This window comes from Hippoglossus hippoglossus, chromosome 2 (genome assembly GCF_009819705.1).
Source record: "Hippoglossus hippoglossus isolate fHipHip1 chromosome 2, fHipHip1.pri, whole genome shotgun sequence".
Taxonomy (NCBI): Eukaryota; Metazoa; Chordata; class Actinopteri; order Pleuronectiformes; family Pleuronectidae; genus Hippoglossus; species Hippoglossus hippoglossus.
The window spans coordinates 6,981,933-7,001,133 of record NC_047152.1 but is presented as its reverse complement, the minus strand read 5'-3'; the positions used below and the strand labels follow the sequence as shown (position 1 = coordinate 7,001,133).

Here is a 19,201-nt window from a genome sequence, read left to right as displayed (position 1 = left end):
AGTTTCAAGAAATGTAAAGATACAGTTTGTTTTCAATCTGAACACATACTGACAGCTGTGTGTGTCTGTGTGTGTCTGTTTGTGTTTGTTGCTGCGGATGAACTCACCATCTCCGTGTCAGACACCGGGCCGAAGCTGGTGACGAAAATATTGGTCTTGATCTCGGTGACGTTCTCTGTTGAAGACAAACACACGAGAGGTGGCGAGGTCGAGGAGAGGCGATGAAAAGACATTATAATCTCAGTAGATCTTGACAAGACTAATATACAAACTGGTCTTTGACACACAGGGACATAGGGTGTAGAAAAAAGTCTATAAAAATATCAGAAGGTAGCAAAATGTTTTCATTTATCAATATATATAACACAAAGATGACTGACTAACTTTTGCAAATATTGCGAATATTTGGATCAATTAAACCAGTGATCAGTATCAATCCTGTCATTTAAACCCTCACATTGTGTTTCTGGCTACAGAACAAACCAGTGCTTCTCTAGTACTCAGCGCATTTCCTTAAATTTCCCTCAAGATTCCTTCTGAAGATGATATACGAGAAAATAAATATTTCCTTTCTGTCATTAGTGCGACTGAAGCCATCCAAAATCCCCCCTATGCATATTAATGTGTCCCTGGCGAGCCGGGATTGGTGGAGCTGTGGAGAGCAGCTTGTTGAACGCTGAGTGAAGGCCTGAGTGTTTTTCTGGTATGTATTTATAAGCCCTCTTGTCAAGGGTAGCAACCGTTACCAGGATGTGAGAGCAGGCTCTTTTTTTTTTGCCATGACACACCGCCAGACGTTCGCCATGAAAACCCTCGTTTCTACCTTTCACACATGGGGACAAGTGCGAGTACGTGAAGGGAAATCAGGACCGGTGACACGATGAGGAAGGAAATCACTGGGATAAACGCAGCGAGTGCCCATCAAAGAAAGAGCTGGCGACAATGAAAAGCTTTCATTTCAATAGCCCCTTATTAAAAGAAAAATCTCCATCCTCGAATGGCAGTTAGTCACCTCTCAAGGTTATCTCTTGTTGCCAGGGTGAGGAGCGTGAATAGAACCCTGCAGCTCGCTGAATTCCGGCTGCGGTGGAGATGGCTTGATTGATTTACTCTCCCTCCACCATGGCGGCGTACAAGAGAAGCCTGCATGCATTCACCCCCGTCCAGGAGGGAAGCTGACAGCGGCATGCGTGTGCGCTCACCCCTGCTCGTACAATTCCTAACCCTGGTGTCGGCCTCCATTTTTATTCCCATGAATTAGGGCGGGAAATTGCAGCAGGAGATTATAGATGGTGGAGTTGGGGTTAGTGGGTTAGGTTAGCTTCTGCTGGGAGACTCGACTGTGGCTTTAATATGTTAGAATGTAAAATTCTGCTTTTGGCCCCGAAATGAGAAATAATGTCCCCCGGCAAACCTCCGAGCCCCGGCCGGAGCCGGTTGTCGTAGCCGTCCAGGAGCCCGTCCAGGATCCTGGTGAAAACCGTGCTGTTGTCGTTGGCGCTCGCCTCCTTCTGAGCCTCCAAGGAGGTCGAGCAGAGGCTACGGGAACAGGAGAAGAAGAGGAAGAGGAGAGAGGGGAAATGAGGAGGAACAACGTCCTAGCATTAGTTAAACTGCAGGACGTCAAACCTGACACGGTTATTGTCCTTAGCATTAAGGACAAGCATATTGTGATTAATTATTGAACATAAGAGCTGCTTCCAACTACCAGTGGATATAATTAAGGCTTTGACATGTGCTCCAAATATAAACAAACGAGTTGCCCCTCTAAATGTGTCAGGAGGCGAGGCGCCGTGTCGGGAGGACGAGGAGAAGCATTGTGCTGAGAAAATGAGGAAAATTACACTTTTGTCTTTTCCCACAAAGACGCACAAAGGTCACAATCTGGACTGGAAGATGTGATCTCAAAGCCAATTGATCTGGTCTGAGGAGAGCGGACGGTTCCAGTGATTTACCGACGGCAAAGATTCATTTATTTTTTGCTTTTCTTGAGTGCAGGACAAGCCACTTAAGTCGTGCTGTAGCAGAGATGCGATCAGTCACAGCACGAGGGCAGGAGTCCTCAGCAAAAACAAAATATATACGAACACGCAATAGTCTCATTTGCTCGATTGCAATCTGCCGCCACGCTGCTCCTGCAACTTTATGGAAAACAGGGTGTAAAGATGTCAGTGCCCGTGATGAGCTGGGTCAGTTTACCTGTTCTGGCAGCCACACAGCAGCAGCAGGAGGAGCACAAGTCTGGCCATGACTGGAATTCTGCTCACTTTCTTGTTTGGAGCTGCAACACACACACACACGCAGACAGAAGAGGAAATATCAAAGGCATCTAATAACAACTCGTACACAGAAACTCTTTTCCCCCGCTGCGCGCGCACACACACACACGCACACACACACACACGCACACGCACACACACACACGCACACGCACACACACACGCAGGCAGACTATTAGAGGAATCACTAAATCAAGCGGTGGGACAGTCTCATGCTCGATGAGGCTGCAACTCTTAAGACCACAAACACTACAAAGGCCGGTGAAGACGAGACACATACAAACATGGAGATTCTTCTCTGCAGTGTGATTCCCATTGTGTGAAGCTTCAGCTGCGTTTTTGCTATTCACATGGGCCACCTTCCTCCTCCTCCTCCTCCTCCTCCTCCTCCTCCTCTATCCTCCTCTATCCTCCACCATCACCTTTTTTTCGCCACTCTCTCCATCCCCTCATCCCACATCAGCCATGCTGGGTGTGATTAAACAAAAAGAAGAAGGGGGGTACCTGAATGCAGATCCATCACAAGGATATGGTTGATTGTTTGGAGGCTGGTGGGGGTCTCTCCGTCGGCGGCGTTCAGTCACCTAATCCCCGCGGCTCGTCGCTTGTCTGCCCTCCTTCTTCTCTTTCTCCACCTCTCTCTCTCTCTCTGTGTTGTAGTAGTCTCTGTCTGCTCCTCTCCTCCTCTCCACCGTCTGGCGCCTTCAGCTGCACCGCGTCTCCTGCATCCCCCTCCGCAGCAGCAGCAGCAGTAGCAACATCACACAGGCTTCCACCTCGGTCAATCCACTATGTGCATGTTTTAATTTACCTCCCCCCCCCCCCCTTTTCTCTCCTGCATGCTGCAATGGAAGGCTAATAATTTGACAATAGGTGCTCCCCATTGGTGGGTTGGGAGGAGGAGGATGCGCACTGGCGGGGGTGCGTGTGGAGGGGGTCAGATGGCGACAAAAGAAATCAAGTGCCGGGTTTTTTGATTTATTAAAAGAAAGAAACACGCACATACCAGTGGTTGCGACCTTTTTTTTTTTTTTTATCAGACTCAAGTGTCTTCATACCCGTCATCTTCTAACTGCGCAAGAGGAATCGGTTCATCGGTTAATGAGTCTCTGCAGAGCAAGTTTATTAATTTAGCTCCAAATTGAAACATGTATCATCTCAAGGCTCTTTTCGTATTAAGGTTCCCACCATGAGAACCTGGGGACTGAGGAGAGATTAAAAAACCAGAATCAGACCCGGTGTGGGCGGCCATCGTCTGCCTCGACCGGTGGGGCCAAGCAGAGAAAACGAAGAGAGACAGGGAGGAGGAAGATAGTTTAGAGAGTTTAGAAATTTATTTTTTTAATTTATCTGCGACTTTTAGTTTCATTTCAACTATTTATCAATGGCATTTAGCTGTTTTTAACCTTTTAGTCATGACTTTTACATATTTCACTCTCTTTCTCTTTGTTAAATTTACAGAATTATTACAAACACAAATATAAAGGCGAGGCAATCAAACAATGCCAATGATTGTCGCAATCTACATTTCATAGCAATAGGACAAGTCCAAAATATATTGATCCTCCTTACGCTCGGTGAGGAGTTATAACATAATTGATCTACCTTGGATTTATAAAATGTTTTGTTGTTTATCAAGTGATGATTAAAAACGGGGAGGGGGTTGGGGGTCCTCCACCAATGTAATGGCAGACATCGACCAGCTATTTATTATGGGAGACCGAGGGAGGAGTGAGTGAGGAAAAGAACAGGTCACTCAGTTTCTGAATCCTGGTCTGAATGTGAACAGTGTGGCTTTCAAGTCGTTTCCATCCTGGCTGTTGCCATAAGAGGGTAGCCGAGCTCCATGTTTCATACACGCTAATTAGTGGCTGATATTTCACCTCCCTCTACTTTTTCTGACTGAAGGTGCTGTGTGTGTGTGTGTGTGTGTGTGTGGGGGGGGGCATGCTCCCGCAGACTGACGGCCGGGGCATATTCGTTCAGGGGGGGTGAGGAGGAGAAAATGGAGAAGGAGGAGGGTGAGGAGGATGGAGGAGAAGGATGAGGGTGAAGAGAAGGAGGAGGATGGAGGAGAAGGAGAAGGATGAAGGAGAAGGAGGATGAGATTGAGGAGAAGGAGGAGGATGGAGGAGGAGGGTGAAGAGAAGGATGCAGGATGAAGGATGAAGAAGGATGATGAAGGAGAAGGGGGAGGCTGGGGTGAGGAGGAGGGGGTCGTCTCCCACAGGAAATAGAGCCTTCCAATATTTGCCCTGCAGGCACATCCCACTGTTTTGATTCCTGCTTCGCTGCAGGCGTCGAAAAGAGAAAAGCAGCTTTACACACAGATCAATCAAGAACAGTATGAACGTGTTTATTACTGAAATGTACTAAATGTACATTCACACTAATTGAAACCAGGGAAGAAAAATGAATGTTAGAAATAGTTGCGTGTCTTATATACACATGTAAGATTTGTGTTTGTGTTATTGGTTGTGTTTGGTGATTAATCACCCGCCTGTTCATTTCATTGGCTAAATGCTGCTCTATTATTAATGATGTCATCACCCCTTCTCTTCCAGGAATGCTGTTGACGGAAACAAGAAGTTGTTCGCCATCTATGACACGAGGTAGGAAATGTCACAACAACACACACACACACACACAGACAGACACACACACAGGGAGTCTCTAACATGCATACTGCAGAGCCCTCTGCTTCAGACAAGGAGAAGAGTTCATCATACACGATTAACGGCTAATCAATCACAAGCATTGATTAAAGGGCTGATTAATGAAGCCTGCTCCTTTTCTCTACATTATTCATGTGCTGCCATTTTTGTAGGAAACACAGGGGAAGGGGTTTCGTGTGAGGGGCACTGTAAAAAATGTCCACTTTCACAAGTTGGTCAAATCTTATACATTTGTTGTGTTGTGAGTATTTGGTTGTGTTGTGAGTATTTGGTTGTGTTGTGAGTATTTGGTTGTGTTGTGAGTATTTGCAGCGAGATGTGACACCTTGTGAAACCCTATGAGGCAAATTGTTATTTGTGAATATGGGCTGTACAAATAAGTTTTGATTGATTGATTCATTGATTGAAACTTGAGATGCGTCGTTTGTGTGATCAAGCGTTTGAAATCTTTCCGACTGTTTTTCCGTCTGGATCAGGTCGGTTTTCTGTCCCCAGAGAAGCAGCGTTCACTTCCTAAGCTCCACATTTGTGGAGCAAGCTCCCGGGTCAGCTGCAAATCTGAGTTCTTTTAAATCACTTTCCTGTTTGCCACGGCCTTTTATTAAATCAAATAATCATTTCTTACAATGCGTGTGCTTTACTTATTCTTTTGTTTTGTTATAACTCATTTTAAATTCTTTTTTGTATTCTCTTATGTTGCTTTTACAATTTGTCATGATGCCTTTTGTATTTCAGGTTGTTGAAATGTGTTTTACAAATAAACTTGACCGGGCCCGGATCTAGAAGTGGCCAGGGGCAGATTTCTACTCTGCGCACCCGATTGGTCAACTTTATTATATTTGAATTGGCCAATCACGTTGATTTCATTAATTCCGTCAGAATTTCCTGATTTCTTAATTGCGCGTCGGACACAGAGTTTAAAAAAACTATTCTGTGATTAGAATTGATCTTCAACTGACTGACCCGAAATCAATCAATAAAAAGGACGTATCCATCACACTCAGGTTCCTGGGGGGGTAAATAATTTTTTGGTGCTGTCTTGACCGTGGCATATTTTAGATGAATTACAAAAATAATTTAATTAAAGCGTCGTCTGTTCACAGCTTACTCACTGGAACCCATCACCTGCACGTGTGCTTCTGAGCAGCAAAACAATAAATACATAATAATTATCATTATTACTACGGCTTGGTTGAGTTTCCTATTGTGACGCGTTCTTTAAAACTTGGAAAAACAGTCAACACTAAGTCCACTGTGTGAAAAGGTGCCCACCCCAAATTCCTAATTGCCCTGCCCCCCCAATCTGTGCAGTCTAGATCCGGCCCTGACTTGCACTGCAGCTACTGGTGGGCATGTTTTTTTACAGTGTGCATGTGTGCTCCTCTCATTTGAACGAGCTGAATGCCTCCACCACCACCACCACCACCACCACCTCCTCCTCCTCCACCAGCAGCACCAGCAGCACCAGCAGTAACGTCCCTGCACGCCCCGCTCATCAATATGCGCTTCAGCTGCTCAATGTGAGATCCTCCTGCACAGGGAACGAGCGGAGCCACTGTTCGCAGCGTGGAGGCGATGTCACCTCCTTCACACCTGACTCCTTCCAGCCGCTGACTTCTCCCGCTGCGCTCGACTTTACCCCCGTTTTCTGGGGGGGGGAAGCGATCCATGGATTTCCTCTGATCTGATCCGGAGCGCGTCCTGGACCGTGCGTTGATCTCAGGGGAGGGGGCTCTCTGCTGCTGCTGCTGCTGCTGTGGCTGCACACACACACACGCGCACACACACACACACACACACACACACACACACACACACACACACACTCACAGTCGGGGGGTGACGAGGGAACAGGAGAGAAGAGAGATTTGATCATAACAAAATAAAGGAGACAGGGGGATGTTTGCTTTGCACCGGCTGCGCCAATTCCGCGTCTTTTCCGCACTGGTTGTCGGTTCGATTGTGTGCTGCGCGAGAAGGTGAGCGCCCGCTGTGTTTTGTCATTCTGACGGGTCAAGGTTATTGCCCTGATTGGCTGATTGATGCAGATGTTGTCCTCTGGTTCGCAGCGTCAATGAGCCGGGCAACATGTCATTCGTGAAGGAGACGGTGGACAAACTACTGAAGGGCTATGACATCCGACTCAGGCCGGACTTTGGAGGTATGTGTGTTGTTGTTGTTGATCTGCACCCACTTCCCCTTTCCTCAGATTTAATCAGCTTTCTGTTTGGCGCCATGTGTTGTGGTCAGGTGTGGGGCCTGTGCGCACACACACACACACACACACACACACACACACACACACACACATACACACATATAATCTGCTGTTTAACCTCTTCCAGGGGCCCCTGTTGCAGTCGGGATGAGCATAGACGTGGCCAGCATAGACATGGTGTCAGAAGTCAACATGGTGAGTGGATTTACACGCCACTAAACGCTGTTTCTCTGTGTTTACTCGACCGCATAATGCATTGCCTCTGTGCGCCGATGCACTGGCACTCATGCAACATGATTTCTGCAAGTGGGGAAGTGCTGATGTAAATCCAGTTCTCCCTGTGAAGCCATTACGTGACGCCAGGATGGATGGGCCGGCTTTTCCTGTAAGCAATAAAACATCTTTATCTCGCAGAGCACAGTTGTTACCGTGCACATGCTGCTCAGCCCGGGTGGAGAGAATAAGCATAATGCAGCCTCCTGATCCCTTCTCCAACAATGCTGCTCGTCAGACAGAAGCACTGACTCACGAGGAGGGAAGGTTTTAGCATCACTACAGTAGAATGCAAACATGCACTACACACACCTCTGGGAAACTGGGTCCGGAGTTTGCTTTTCACATTGTGTGGGTCAGACGTGTTCACAACAACAGGAATTTACCAATTTGCTCTGCAGTGAAAAGCAACATGAATACAGGCCAATGTTTTCCTTTCTGTTTCACTCTCCCTGTTTGGATTTGACCTGAGTGATCAGCAGGTTATTGGAGTTGCGTCACAGTGAGGAAAGGCGAAAGGGAAGGAGGAGAAAGTTCACTTCTGAGGTTCTTTAATCAATTAGAAGACCGGAAACGATTGCGGATGAAATCTGTTTTCAGACATGAACTCTGGAAAATGTGCGGAAGTCTGGGTCCTGACATTTTCCGGAGTTTGTCTTTCACATATATGAAGAAGTAGGAGATGGTTCGAGTCAGACGCGTTCACGACAACATCCAGGCGAGGGGGGTGTCTGGGTAGAGCAGCAGGAGACAGGACGTGACGTATCAATTGTGCTATAGGAAGCATGTGTTATTGTTTACAGCACATCGACTCATATTGTCAAAATCTTGTTGTCTTTCCAAGTTGATATTTGGCATCATCGCCATGTTTGGCTCTTCGTTTTCATTCCTGAGATATTTGCATTTATCCAGTTTTGCGTTTTTACATTTTACGTATATTTTACTCAGGGGAATGGCAGGAAAAGTTCAGAAAAGTGCCTGGAGCAAGTGGCTCGTTCATTTGCGTTCTCATGTTCATCCCCTGTGAAAACGTGCACTGGTCACGTTGGACTCTTCAAACCAACAGCCAGAGGGAACCTTAGTTCTCGCTTAGCTCTGCTCGTTAACCTCTGGAGCCACAATTAACGGTGCTTCAGGAGTGTCCACCCAGGAGGCCCTGCGAGCAGATCGCTATCAGGGAACTCTGATTGGATTTGCTAATGTGAGCAGGATGCAGTTTGCCCTGTGTTGACGCATGTACCCACACGCAGGAGAGTAACTTCAGGCTATTGCGTCTTAAAATATCAGCCCACGATGACCCAAATCGCACCGGAAACAAGTGACACCGTCTCGCCTCATCGGCCGCGGTTTCACTCCCTTTGCAGAAAAGTAGGATTGCGAGGCGTCAATGGTGTTGAATGGTGGCCATTGCTTGTAATTGGTTTTGGATCCAAGTCCCAAGCCGCTATCGCCGTCCCCAGAACAACACCTTCTGCTCTGTCATGTTTCACGGGCCATTGCTTGTGTAGGCAAACCCATTCTGACTTTTATTAGAGAGCTGAGCCCATGTGCTTTTACGATAATACAGTGAAAGCGGTGGCGAGGAGTCAAATTGCGGTCAGTCTGGGAGGCAGCAGTTGACAGCTTGACCTCTGGATGTGCACACGACATCATTTCACACATATAAAGTCTGGGCCTCAGTGAGCGGAGAGGAAAAGCACCAGAGTTTTTACTGCATCGCATCAGAATATGATTGTTTTGTATGTGGTAGGTGGTGTGTGGGCGGGTGTTGATCAATTGTAATGACTCAATCATTACCTCACCAGGTGACTCCTGCCTTTGAAAACATGACTTTCAGTGGGTGCTCGGGGGGGGGAATGGTTTGAGGTTATGTTTGGTAGCAACGTTTTTCTTCAGCAAAGAAATACATTTCTACAGAACTACCAAATAATTCTTAGTTGCAGCTTCTCAAATGTGAGAATTTGCTCTTTTTTGACTTATGTGATAGTAAAGTAATAGTTTTGATGATCAGGGCAGTTGATGAAACAACATATTTACACTTTGAGGACATCATGCTGGACTTTGGACTCCGATTGAGCAATAAGGAAAAGCCTGAACTAATATAGTGTTAAAAAATAAGCATATAGATAAAATGCTGAAGTGCTAAAATGAACAAATGCAGTTTTGAATAAATATTTCCTGTTGTGCAATGTCGAAACTTGTTTTGCAAACTCCACATCCAGTCGCTAACTTTAGCTAGCAGGCCACGCGGGCTATCAACACCGAGCAGATGAATCTGATCAACCAGGGAGTCGCACAGCGGAGATCACGCTCAGACTCATAATTAATTAGTTCTATTTCTCGTCGCCACCGACGCACAGAGGAAGCACACGTGTGCATCTGCGCCCTCCTGGATGGCGTCCAGCTTTGTTTCTGCCCCAGCGTTTGACATTTGGATTCTTTTCACCCGGCGCTGGGACCATCTGCGGTTGTTAGCATGGGTGTTGCTCAGGAGGGGAAATGGATAATGAGTGCTATTGTCCCGACAATGACAGGGCCATGCTTCGTCCATTCAGCGCCACTAACCAGCGCAGCCCAGATAAACGCTGCCCTCTTTGTCTCTTTTGCGGAGAAGGCAATTTCTCACTTGTGAGGCACCATTCTGCATTAATTTCAATAACATTTGCAGCGACTAAATCCACCAGCCTGGTGGAGAAACCTGCAGGCACAATGGGAGAAGTCGCCTTTAAAGTTGAGGGTTTATCGAGACAAGAATTGCTTGATCAGCTGAAACGAGGCTTTGGTCCTTTTTGTGGAGACGAAGAAATAAAACAATTCTGCCAAATCAGATTTTTTAAGTTTGCATGTATGCAAAGTGCAATCGGCGAGTAAAGGTCGTCTTCCTGCCGCTTCACTGTCAGATCCCAGATCAGCACCTAATGGCCTCGTCAAGGGTTAAAGGTTAGACTGAGGTTTAATGTTGTAATCAAAGAGAGTTATTGTTTGAGCAAGTTGCAGGTAAATGAGTGCAGGAGGTGGAGGTTGGACATCGACTGTCGGGTTAAAGATCGAAGTTAACAAGCAACAAATGAGTCGATAGGACGTCCTCACAGGTTTTGCAAGGTAACATTTGAGTGAATGCAGGGATATGAATGTGCAAATACTGAGAATGTAAGAGACTGAGTGAGATGAAGTTATCAGGGGAGGAAAAACTAGAGGCTTTTGTATTTTTTAGAGAAGAGAAGGTTGACTATATTACAACTCACAAATTTATATTTCAGGGATTGTGGAATGAAAAACAAGAGTTGCCAATTGTGGCTGTTTTCCATATGCAGAAGACGGATTAACTAGATTAATCTGGAATCTTTATGGATATTTGTCTTGAAATACTTACTCACCTTCCCTCACTTTATTCTGCATCAAAGCAACGAGTTCAATGTTCAAATTCAACCTTTCTTTTGTATTACTCTGTTAAGAACGTAGAGTGGATGGAACGTTTATTATTTAGTCATGTTGGCCAATTTGGAAAATGACTAATTTAACTTCTTCTGTGCTCAGTGGTGGAAGTTGTGAAAATGAGTATTCCATTAAAAGAGAGCGCTCATTTCACACCCACAACATTGATGGACTCACGGTGAGAGAAAGGGTCAGATTCAGTGCAGCAGAACCAGAGATACTGAGCTTTTTATTCCTATTTATCCTTTTTTCCTTTCTTACCTCGAGCAGAGAGCAGGTCGGGTTCACTCACTGCTTTGCAAATACAAACTGTCCAAACTTGAAACTGTAATTTATCACATTTTACTCATATGCAAAAGGCTTTCATGCAACTTTTTTGTTTCTAATATGTTTGAGTTATTGAAGGGAGGGTCAAAAGAAGGGTGTGTTTTATAAATAGAAAATAATAAGATTCCAGACTGCCTCCCCCAGTAATTTATTTATGGTCCCTTAAAACAACTGATGAAAACTTGCTGACTCCCTTATATACCTCCACTCTGGTTTTATGTGCAGTGGGAGTTCATTACATCAACAAACTCCAGAGCATGGTGGCGGGGGGGGGGTGCTCTGGGAATTTTACTGGACACAACGCCCGGGCATATCAAGAGGCGAGAGGAGAACTGTCAGATCTAAAGATTTATTGAACACGTGAATCAAACAGAGACGAGAGCAGAAAGTGAGGGATTGAAGAGGGAGAGAGGCAGAGGGGGGGGGGGAGCCGAGTGAACGCAGCATCTGGCCCCTCCAACAACCCACCTGGCAGGGCAGGTTGACTCAGTCACTTTCTGACACTCCAAGGCCGTCGCAGAGCCGCGACCTCCTGCACCGGCAGCTGCCGTAACGTCTGAGAACGGCGCTAATTACCTCTGAGGTTCGTCTGCGGCGTGCCGGGGGGGCCTGCGGTGACGAGAGACGCACCAGGACGAGATCAGAACAACACAAAATAGATGACTCGCTCGCTCGGAAGCCAGACTTCAGAACGCATCACCTGAGAGTGTGACACTTTTGAAATGCTAATCACACACAGGAGCTTTTTTTATTTTTGGAAAAATTGGGTCAATGTTGGTGGAAATCAGCACAGTGCATTTTAAATGTTTCAAAATATACTTACCAAGAAGGTTTGAATGCAAACACACGTGTGTGTAGGTGTGTTTTCAGTATCACAACCTTCTCTTGTACAAAGTGACGTCTGTGCTGCAGCTACAGACCCATCAAGGCCCTTTAGTCCATTATCTGCACCTCGTGAAAGTCATCATCACTCTGCTAAATGAAATCACGGCACGACGAAGGTAGAGCCACTCACACGGGGAAGCGGTCAGAGCCTGGGCCGTCAGCGGAGCTGCAGTAACAGGCTGAACAAGCTCGAACACCCACGACTGCATGTGGGCGTCAGTGAAGAGGTGAAGAGATTCAAATGTTCCTGCTGCCTGTAAACTGGCTGTTCTGTGATCTCTTCCTCTCCTTTCTTCACGTCTCAGGTAATGTATACGTGTCGGTTGCAGCTGACTGACACCAGGGGTGATTGCATGAGGCGTCGGGGTTAATAACGTCTCCTGGTCTGAACCCGATCGAGTCACAATCACCAAGAAAATCCATCGACAGCGAGCCCCACATGAGATGAACCTTGGAATCAGAAATTGCCAATGTGCTAACTACGTCACACTAATTAACTTATATAGGTCTTGCAGCAATGCAGAAAGAGCATATCTTTTTTTTTCATGTGCTCTGAGTGTGGCTTAATATACCCCCATGTCTTTTATCCGGCATCCGGCTTCCTGCCTGATGGAATGTAATTGGCCTCGGGAGAGAACACGCTGCAGGATGATCACTGAGATTTACAGTAGAATAAGCAAAGCCGACACTTCCTGGTTCCGAGCGCCAACCCTATAAGAGGACGCATCATTTGGGCAGGAGGGGGGGGGGGGGTGATTGCCCACCGACAATGGCACATCTCTGAGTGGCGTGCACCTTTAAGACGCTGCTCCCGGCTGGGACGCTGGGGAGTTTCAAATCGACAGGCATCGGCCTCGTTTTTCTTTCTCTCTCCCTTCACGCTTTAGCAAATCAAAAAACTATGAGCTAGATTTATGATTGGGAGTCATCGCAAAGGTCGTCAGGCAGCAGCCGCCATCGCTCTGCTTACTGTGATGGACACGGCAGATATATGAGGTTTTGAGGAAGGACACGTGAACAGAAAGCTGCTTTTAAAGTGATAGGAAATGAAAAGGTCAGGAGAAATCAGGCCTCTGGGTTGATAACTGTGATATTGACACTGTATATATATGTTATTAGAGTTATCAGTACAGAGATGACCTGGAGTGAAGTAGAGACTGGGAATGACTTGATGTGCATCCTTGCAAAAGTAGTGATAAATGTAATAATCTGTCATAATCAGGATTCTTGAACTTGCTCTGCATATAAAGTAGCTTCTGAACTGGATCAGTTGCAGTGAAGCACAACACTGGGACCTGAAGATAAATTACAGCCATTTCAAGCTTATTAACTGAATAGGAAAAAGATTCCCTGCAGCAGAATGAGGCTTTTGTCTCATCTCTGCTTTCTGTGTGTATTTCTGTGTAGTGTTACCTTTTCAAAAGTCTGAATATTCATCAGATATTCAATATTCATTTGCAGATTCTTATCCCGAATCTCACTGACACAGAGTTTGCTTCCAAGACAACTTTCCTAAAACTGTTGTAAACTTCATTTATAAATTAGCAACCACCAGAAATTATGATTTTATTGTTATTTTTATTAAGGTAACCGAACACAGTAGTTTTATTTCAGTTGATTTGAACATTTGAAGCCTCCTGATATAACTTTCAAACGTAACTTATATTGGACCCAATGGAGAATTGTGAATAAGTTGGTATAAGTTCTTAGAATTTGTTCATTTCTTCTTACAATGAAACCCTTTTCAGTTTTTTGTTCCCATTGATCGAACCTGCAGATAATCGCCTCCTGTTCGGTTCGGGTGCTGCCTGATATTCGTCTGCTGAGTGTTCTGCCTCCTCTGATCTGTTATCTAAGTGTATGACACACTTTGGGGCCTAATTTAATAAGAACCAACCTACATTCACACTGTAGCCGACAGCCAATTTAAGAACTGTTAAACAGAGCAGATCAACACTATGAAAGACAGAATCAGTTTACCTCGCTGAACAAGGAAACGTAAACAAACCAGAAAGGGAAAGGAAAATGAAATATGAGAAAACGAAAGCGTGTGTACAGTGCACTGCAGTGTCACAGTGGCTCTGCTCATATAAGAGAAGAATGGTGTGTTTGTACATTCACCAGAGGTTGTTCCCCGTCCTCTGCTCCCTCTGTTCGCGTTATGAGGCCATACATCATACAATATTACACACGGAGGAGATTATCCAATATATCGAGGGCCAACACTGTCAGTTAGAGGAAAAGTCCCAATTCAATCACCTCGCCGTGTTTGCGCTCTGTAAGGGACAGGGCTATTTTTACCATTCTATAGCCGCAGCAAGGGGGGGGGGACTCGTTGAGGGATTCCCCCACACTGCGGTGATATATACGCCTCTGGGCCGGCCCCGGGGGACAAGCGGGAATTACATCGAAGTGATTCAAATTGCTTTACAGAACAGGAAGGGGTTCATATGGAGTACACACCGATTACACATCACATCGCCAAAGTTAAGTCGAGGGAAAACTTGCACTGATTGCGGCCATTACTGTTTTCACGTCTCTCGCATAGACTCTTTATGTTTCCCTCCATTGACACTTTCTGTATTGTGCCGCCGCGGCGTGTGATGATGGCGAGCGAGGAGCCGCAGCATATGCCGGGCAAAGGGGAACATATGCCATGTGACAAACAATGTTAGCAGGATATTTCCTCGATTCTGGCGGTAGCACGACACAGCAGCCAGTGTGTGTGTCTGTGTGTGAGAGTGAGAGAGAGAGAGATTAACTTGAATATGGGTCAGTTCACATCCCAAACTCTGCTTATATGAGTTCTCACACACCCTGAATTAAAGTGGGCACCCAGTCGCATTAATCTAATAATTGAGTCTCGCTGAAATTCACTTCTGCCGGTCACCGCTGAAAACAAAAGCTAATAACCAAAGCTAATAACCAAAGCAGCTGTGTGTGTTGGGAATTCATGTGTTCACGTGGGAAATGGGAGACTTGTCAATAATTCATAATCCATAGTCCTAGTTCCTAGAAAAATCAGAGCCCACCTCTCTCACTCTAACAAAAACAAAGCAGTTCCAGGGCAGGTGCTGCTTACACTCGTCCTCATCTGAAATTCATTTTGATTGTCTCCATGCAACATTGATGAGGATTCCTTGGCCGCGTGTTTGTACAGGCTACGCGGCCGAGTTGAATCATTTATGTGGTACGAGGCGTCAATGTAATAGTCAATTAACAAAAAATGTATTCAGTTGTATTTTGACAATTATGTTATAGTTTAGTGAGATTTTAAGAAAGATATAGGAAAGTTACCTTGTCATTCATCGTGCATGATAGTAAACTGAAAATATGTGGGTCTTAGAATGGTGCTCAGACAAAGATAGTTATTTGTATGAGTTTCAACAATTGTCTAACATTTAATGAATAAAATAATTAAAAAAACACAAAGAAGATGATCGTAGTACCAAAACAAGTGATGCTTCTCTTACTACCTAATACTTTAAATGTACATCCTACCTTTCCACATTATCGGTGGAAACTCGGAGCCAGAGATCCGCCAAATGTTTGGGGGCTGCAGGAACCAACCAACCAACCCACAGCTTCACCACTACCCGTTTATGGCCCAGAGCCAATCAGCTCTCCCTCTCGTGCTGTGCGACCAATCTGTATCCTGTGCTGACTAAGATCTTCCCTGGTCACGTCTCTGTGTGCAACCCAAACCTGGTTGAAAAACAGAAAGATGAACTTTGAGTCCGTCGCCTGGATTTAACACAGCGTCATTCTATTCTTCAGTGATCTCATGAAAATGCAAAAAACCTCCAGTGTTTTGGACGCATTAGTGTCGAGACGGAGCGTGAACGGGCGCTGAGAGACAAATAACTATTTCAGTTACATAACGCACACAAGTCTCGTTTGGAAAGCCGTGCTTCTATTGCAGTGGCTGTTTTTAATCTTCTCTTTCCTCTTTTGTTTATTTATTTGGTTCTTGCCGTTCGGCGTGCACCTGGAGACACAGCGCCAACGGACATGTGGGCCTCTGCCAGTGCCAGCTTGGTGCGGGCAGGTTTCATTTCAGGGCCACAGCGGGCGAGAGGGGAGATCATGGCAATGCCCAGAGAGAGATAGAGGGGGAGGGGGGGTTCAGATACACTAAGAGAGAAACAGAACTAGAGGAGGGGGGACAGTTCGCTTGGGTAAGTGGATTATGGGATGTGGGGGAAGGAGGGAGAGGCTCTGTCCTCTATCTCCGCTGTTGCTCTGGTCAAAAACAAAAACACTAGTTTTTACACATACAACCTAATGGCAGCAGTGAAAAGAACAGCATCCTCGTGGCGGAGACTTCTTGCCAATTTGGCTTAAGAGCCAGATGGCGACGGTCGGTGACTCAGAAAAACACGAGCGACATCAGAATCCTACAGCAACACCTTCGTACTCACAAACAATTCACTGGTTAAAGAGAAAAATAAATAATTTGAGGCTCAAAGTTTGTTCACCTCACAGTTCTGAGATCTGATTACATGTAGTTTCTTGCTTTGTCAGCTTTAGTTTCTTTGATAAGAGAAGATAAACCTTATTGATCCAACACTGGGGAAAGATTCTTGCAGCAGAGTCAAAAGACAAAATAGACGGAGACAAAACGAACACAAAGAACGACCCTGACGTCTTTTCTTGACGGGAAAGACGTCTTCTCTCTTCTCAACCTTCATCAACCTTGACAGACAGATAATTCAACCAATCACCTGCTTTCTTTCCAAACAGTTTTAAAAAAACCATCAGTCGCCTCAGATCAATGTGGTGTGAGGGGCCAATAATCACGGGCAGATAACTCATCCATCCATCCATCTATTATGTATACAGCTTATGCTTTGAGGGTCATGGGGGGGGTGTGACTGGAACCAATCTCAGCTGACATTGGGCGGGGAACACCCGACAGGTCGCCGGCGTAACGATTAATCAACAATGGGAAATTATCCAGGCCAAGTAAGACTGTAGCAGTAAAATTAGTTTTTCTCCAAAAGCTGTTCAGTTTGACCAACACGGCTACGATTGTTTTTAAGTTAAAACAGTCGACCCTTTGAGATTAAGTCCTTTTGATTTTGTGTTTGGGTAAAAACAGGAAAAATTCCTATTTGACTCACAGATTTCTGTCCCATATGCAGAGAGAGTAACAGCACAGTTCCAACACCAGTAGCCGGGCTTGCATCTAAACTGCTCACAAACGTATAAACAGGCAACTCCGCCCTGGAGACGGCTTATTAGAGTAAAACGAAAAGATAACACGTGTTTTAGAAGCGTTTGGGAGCCATTACACTTCAACTCTGGGCTCTTTCTGAATAACTTTGTCTTCACCGGGAACATATTACCACTTTGTTCGTGTGTTGGTTGAGATTTTGTGTGAAATGTTCCACTAAAGCTGCAGCTCCGTGAGTCAGCCTGCCCACACGTTGTTGTGCACTGGGTTTTGTATGGGTTACTGTGTTTCCAAGGCCCTTGTGAGAGTTTGGGTGCAGCATGTGAACCGGTTGGCCCACACTCCCTGCAGCTCGTGGGATGCTGTGTCATGTCATAGGAGCCTTATCAGTGGGGGGGGGCAGCAGCAATCAAGTTCAACCTATTCACACTGTCGCCTTTTACTGTCTTTGTACCCGTAGGACTACACGTTGACCATGTACTTCCAGCAGTACTGGAGGGACAAGCGTCTCGCCTACGTAGGAATCCCTCTCAACTTGACCCTGGACAACCGAGTCGCCGACCAGCTCTGGGTCCCCGACACGTACTTCCTCAACGACAAGAAGTCCTTCGTCCACGGAGTCACGGTCAAAAACCGAATGATCCGCCTGCATCCTGACGGAACCGTTCTCTACGGCCTCAGGTAACGTCTTCTCTGAGCTGTAACCTAATTATTTACAGTGTAGGAAAGGATGATCAACTTCCAAGTATCATGTTATTCTTATGTAGTTATAGCCTGATCTATATTTTCCTCACAGGGCTCCATCCAGCCGCACAGTTGCACTGGTTGATATGTTCATCTTCATTATATCGAACTCGGGCGCTGCAGTTTATTTTTAAATCCACATACAACGACCTGCTCGCTTGAGAACCAAATGTATGTTAATCCGCTCCTGAAAATAGTCCCTGACAAATGTGGTCTTTCCCACTGTTTCGGTGATATTTGCTCAAAACGACAGAACCCAGGTGTTTTATTGACATTGACATTTTATTATACATGAAACTTTATATTTGTGATGCATTTAAAACAAAATTTGGCCCGAGGTTGACAGACAAAGAAACTCCTGAGTGAAGGTTTCAAACTTTATGAGCAGAGAAACTTGATAAACAGCAAAACATTTTACAAATCTGAGTTATACTCGTACTTGTACAGTGCATAATATTGATATGTTGGACTTCTGTGATATCGCTATTGATGACAATGCGACTGCGTTGATTATATAAATTATTTTATGGCCCAGCCCTAAATAACTTCAGCCTCATCCTTTGATATACGTCTCCAAACTCACTCCAGAAGTAATTATTGGACACAATGCTCAGTGCTGCGGCGCAATTGAGTTGTTTGTTCGAAGCGCTAATCCGCAATTTCTGGGCCATGCAAATGAGCAACAGTCCCCACAACAGGCAACAAAGTGAATCTCAGGGTCAAAGTGTTCTCAGATGTTTCCCAGCGTGGAGATAATTCTGTGTGTTTAAAGCTCTATTACACACAGCAGCACTGCGGCTGCCCGGGCTGAGAGTTTGGCAATTTCTCTGCCGCTGCAGCCAGAGGATTATGTGCGATGCTCAAGGGCACCTCAGCAGTGGGTTTTCTTAAAACAGGGAAGGTTCCACTCTGAACAGTCTGGAAGGTGCATTAATGTGCAGCTGCTGTTTGGTGTTTGTGTGGTAAAGCCCTTGTTTTGAATTCCCATTGATCTTTGCGACAGGCTGGTTCAGAAGAGTCAGTGTGACCATGAATATGGATGCTTGCTTTGAATCATTAGACTGCAGAGAGAGAGAGAGAAGTGTGCGCGGCCCGTGTGCGTCTCTGCATGTGCGCTTGCATGCATGTGTTGTGTTGATACTCAACAGTCATGCAGCCATGCTCGCTTATGCAACTGGAGTTCACAGCA

The 19,201-nt window shown here is 45.6% G+C and overlaps 2 protein-coding genes across 4 annotated transcripts in view; one reads left to right on the top strand and one right to left on the bottom strand.

The window, feature by feature from the left end:
- The window catches only part of LOC117775416 (gamma-aminobutyric acid receptor subunit alpha-5-like), a 31,742-nt gene extending 16,606 nt beyond the window's left edge, over positions 1–15,136 (bottom strand). The window contains exons 1-6 of the mRNA XM_034608532.1: positions 15,125–15,136; positions 4,163–4,168; positions 2,784–2,926; positions 2,200–2,281; positions 1,415–1,539; positions 108–175 (exon numbers count right to left, since the gene is read on the bottom strand). Of these exons, the coding sequence (XP_034464423.1) occupies positions 108–175; positions 1,415–1,539; positions 2,200–2,281; positions 2,784–2,799 (291 nt within the window). The 5' untranslated portion in view covers positions 2,800–2,926; positions 4,163–4,168; positions 15,125–15,136. The remainder of the gene's footprint in view (positions 1–107; positions 176–1,414; positions 1,540–2,199; positions 2,282–2,783; positions 2,927–4,162; positions 4,169–15,124) is intronic.
- LOC117775378 (gamma-aminobutyric acid receptor subunit beta-3-like) overlaps positions 6,282–19,201 on the top strand; it is a 30,549-nt gene continuing 17,629 nt past the window's right edge. Inside the window, exons 1-4 of one of the 3 annotated variants that reach the window (XM_034608469.1) lie at positions 6,282–6,933; positions 7,024–7,115; positions 7,300–7,367; positions 17,729–17,949. In XM_034608469.1, coding sequence (XP_034464360.1) covers positions 6,854–6,933; positions 7,024–7,115; positions 7,300–7,367; positions 17,729–17,949 — 461 coding nt within the window. In that variant the 5' untranslated portion in view covers positions 6,282–6,853. The remainder of the gene's footprint in view (positions 6,934–7,023; positions 7,116–7,299; positions 7,368–17,728; positions 17,950–19,201) is intronic. The other 2 variants (XR_004616260.1, XM_034608479.1) reach the window with 2 other exon arrangements.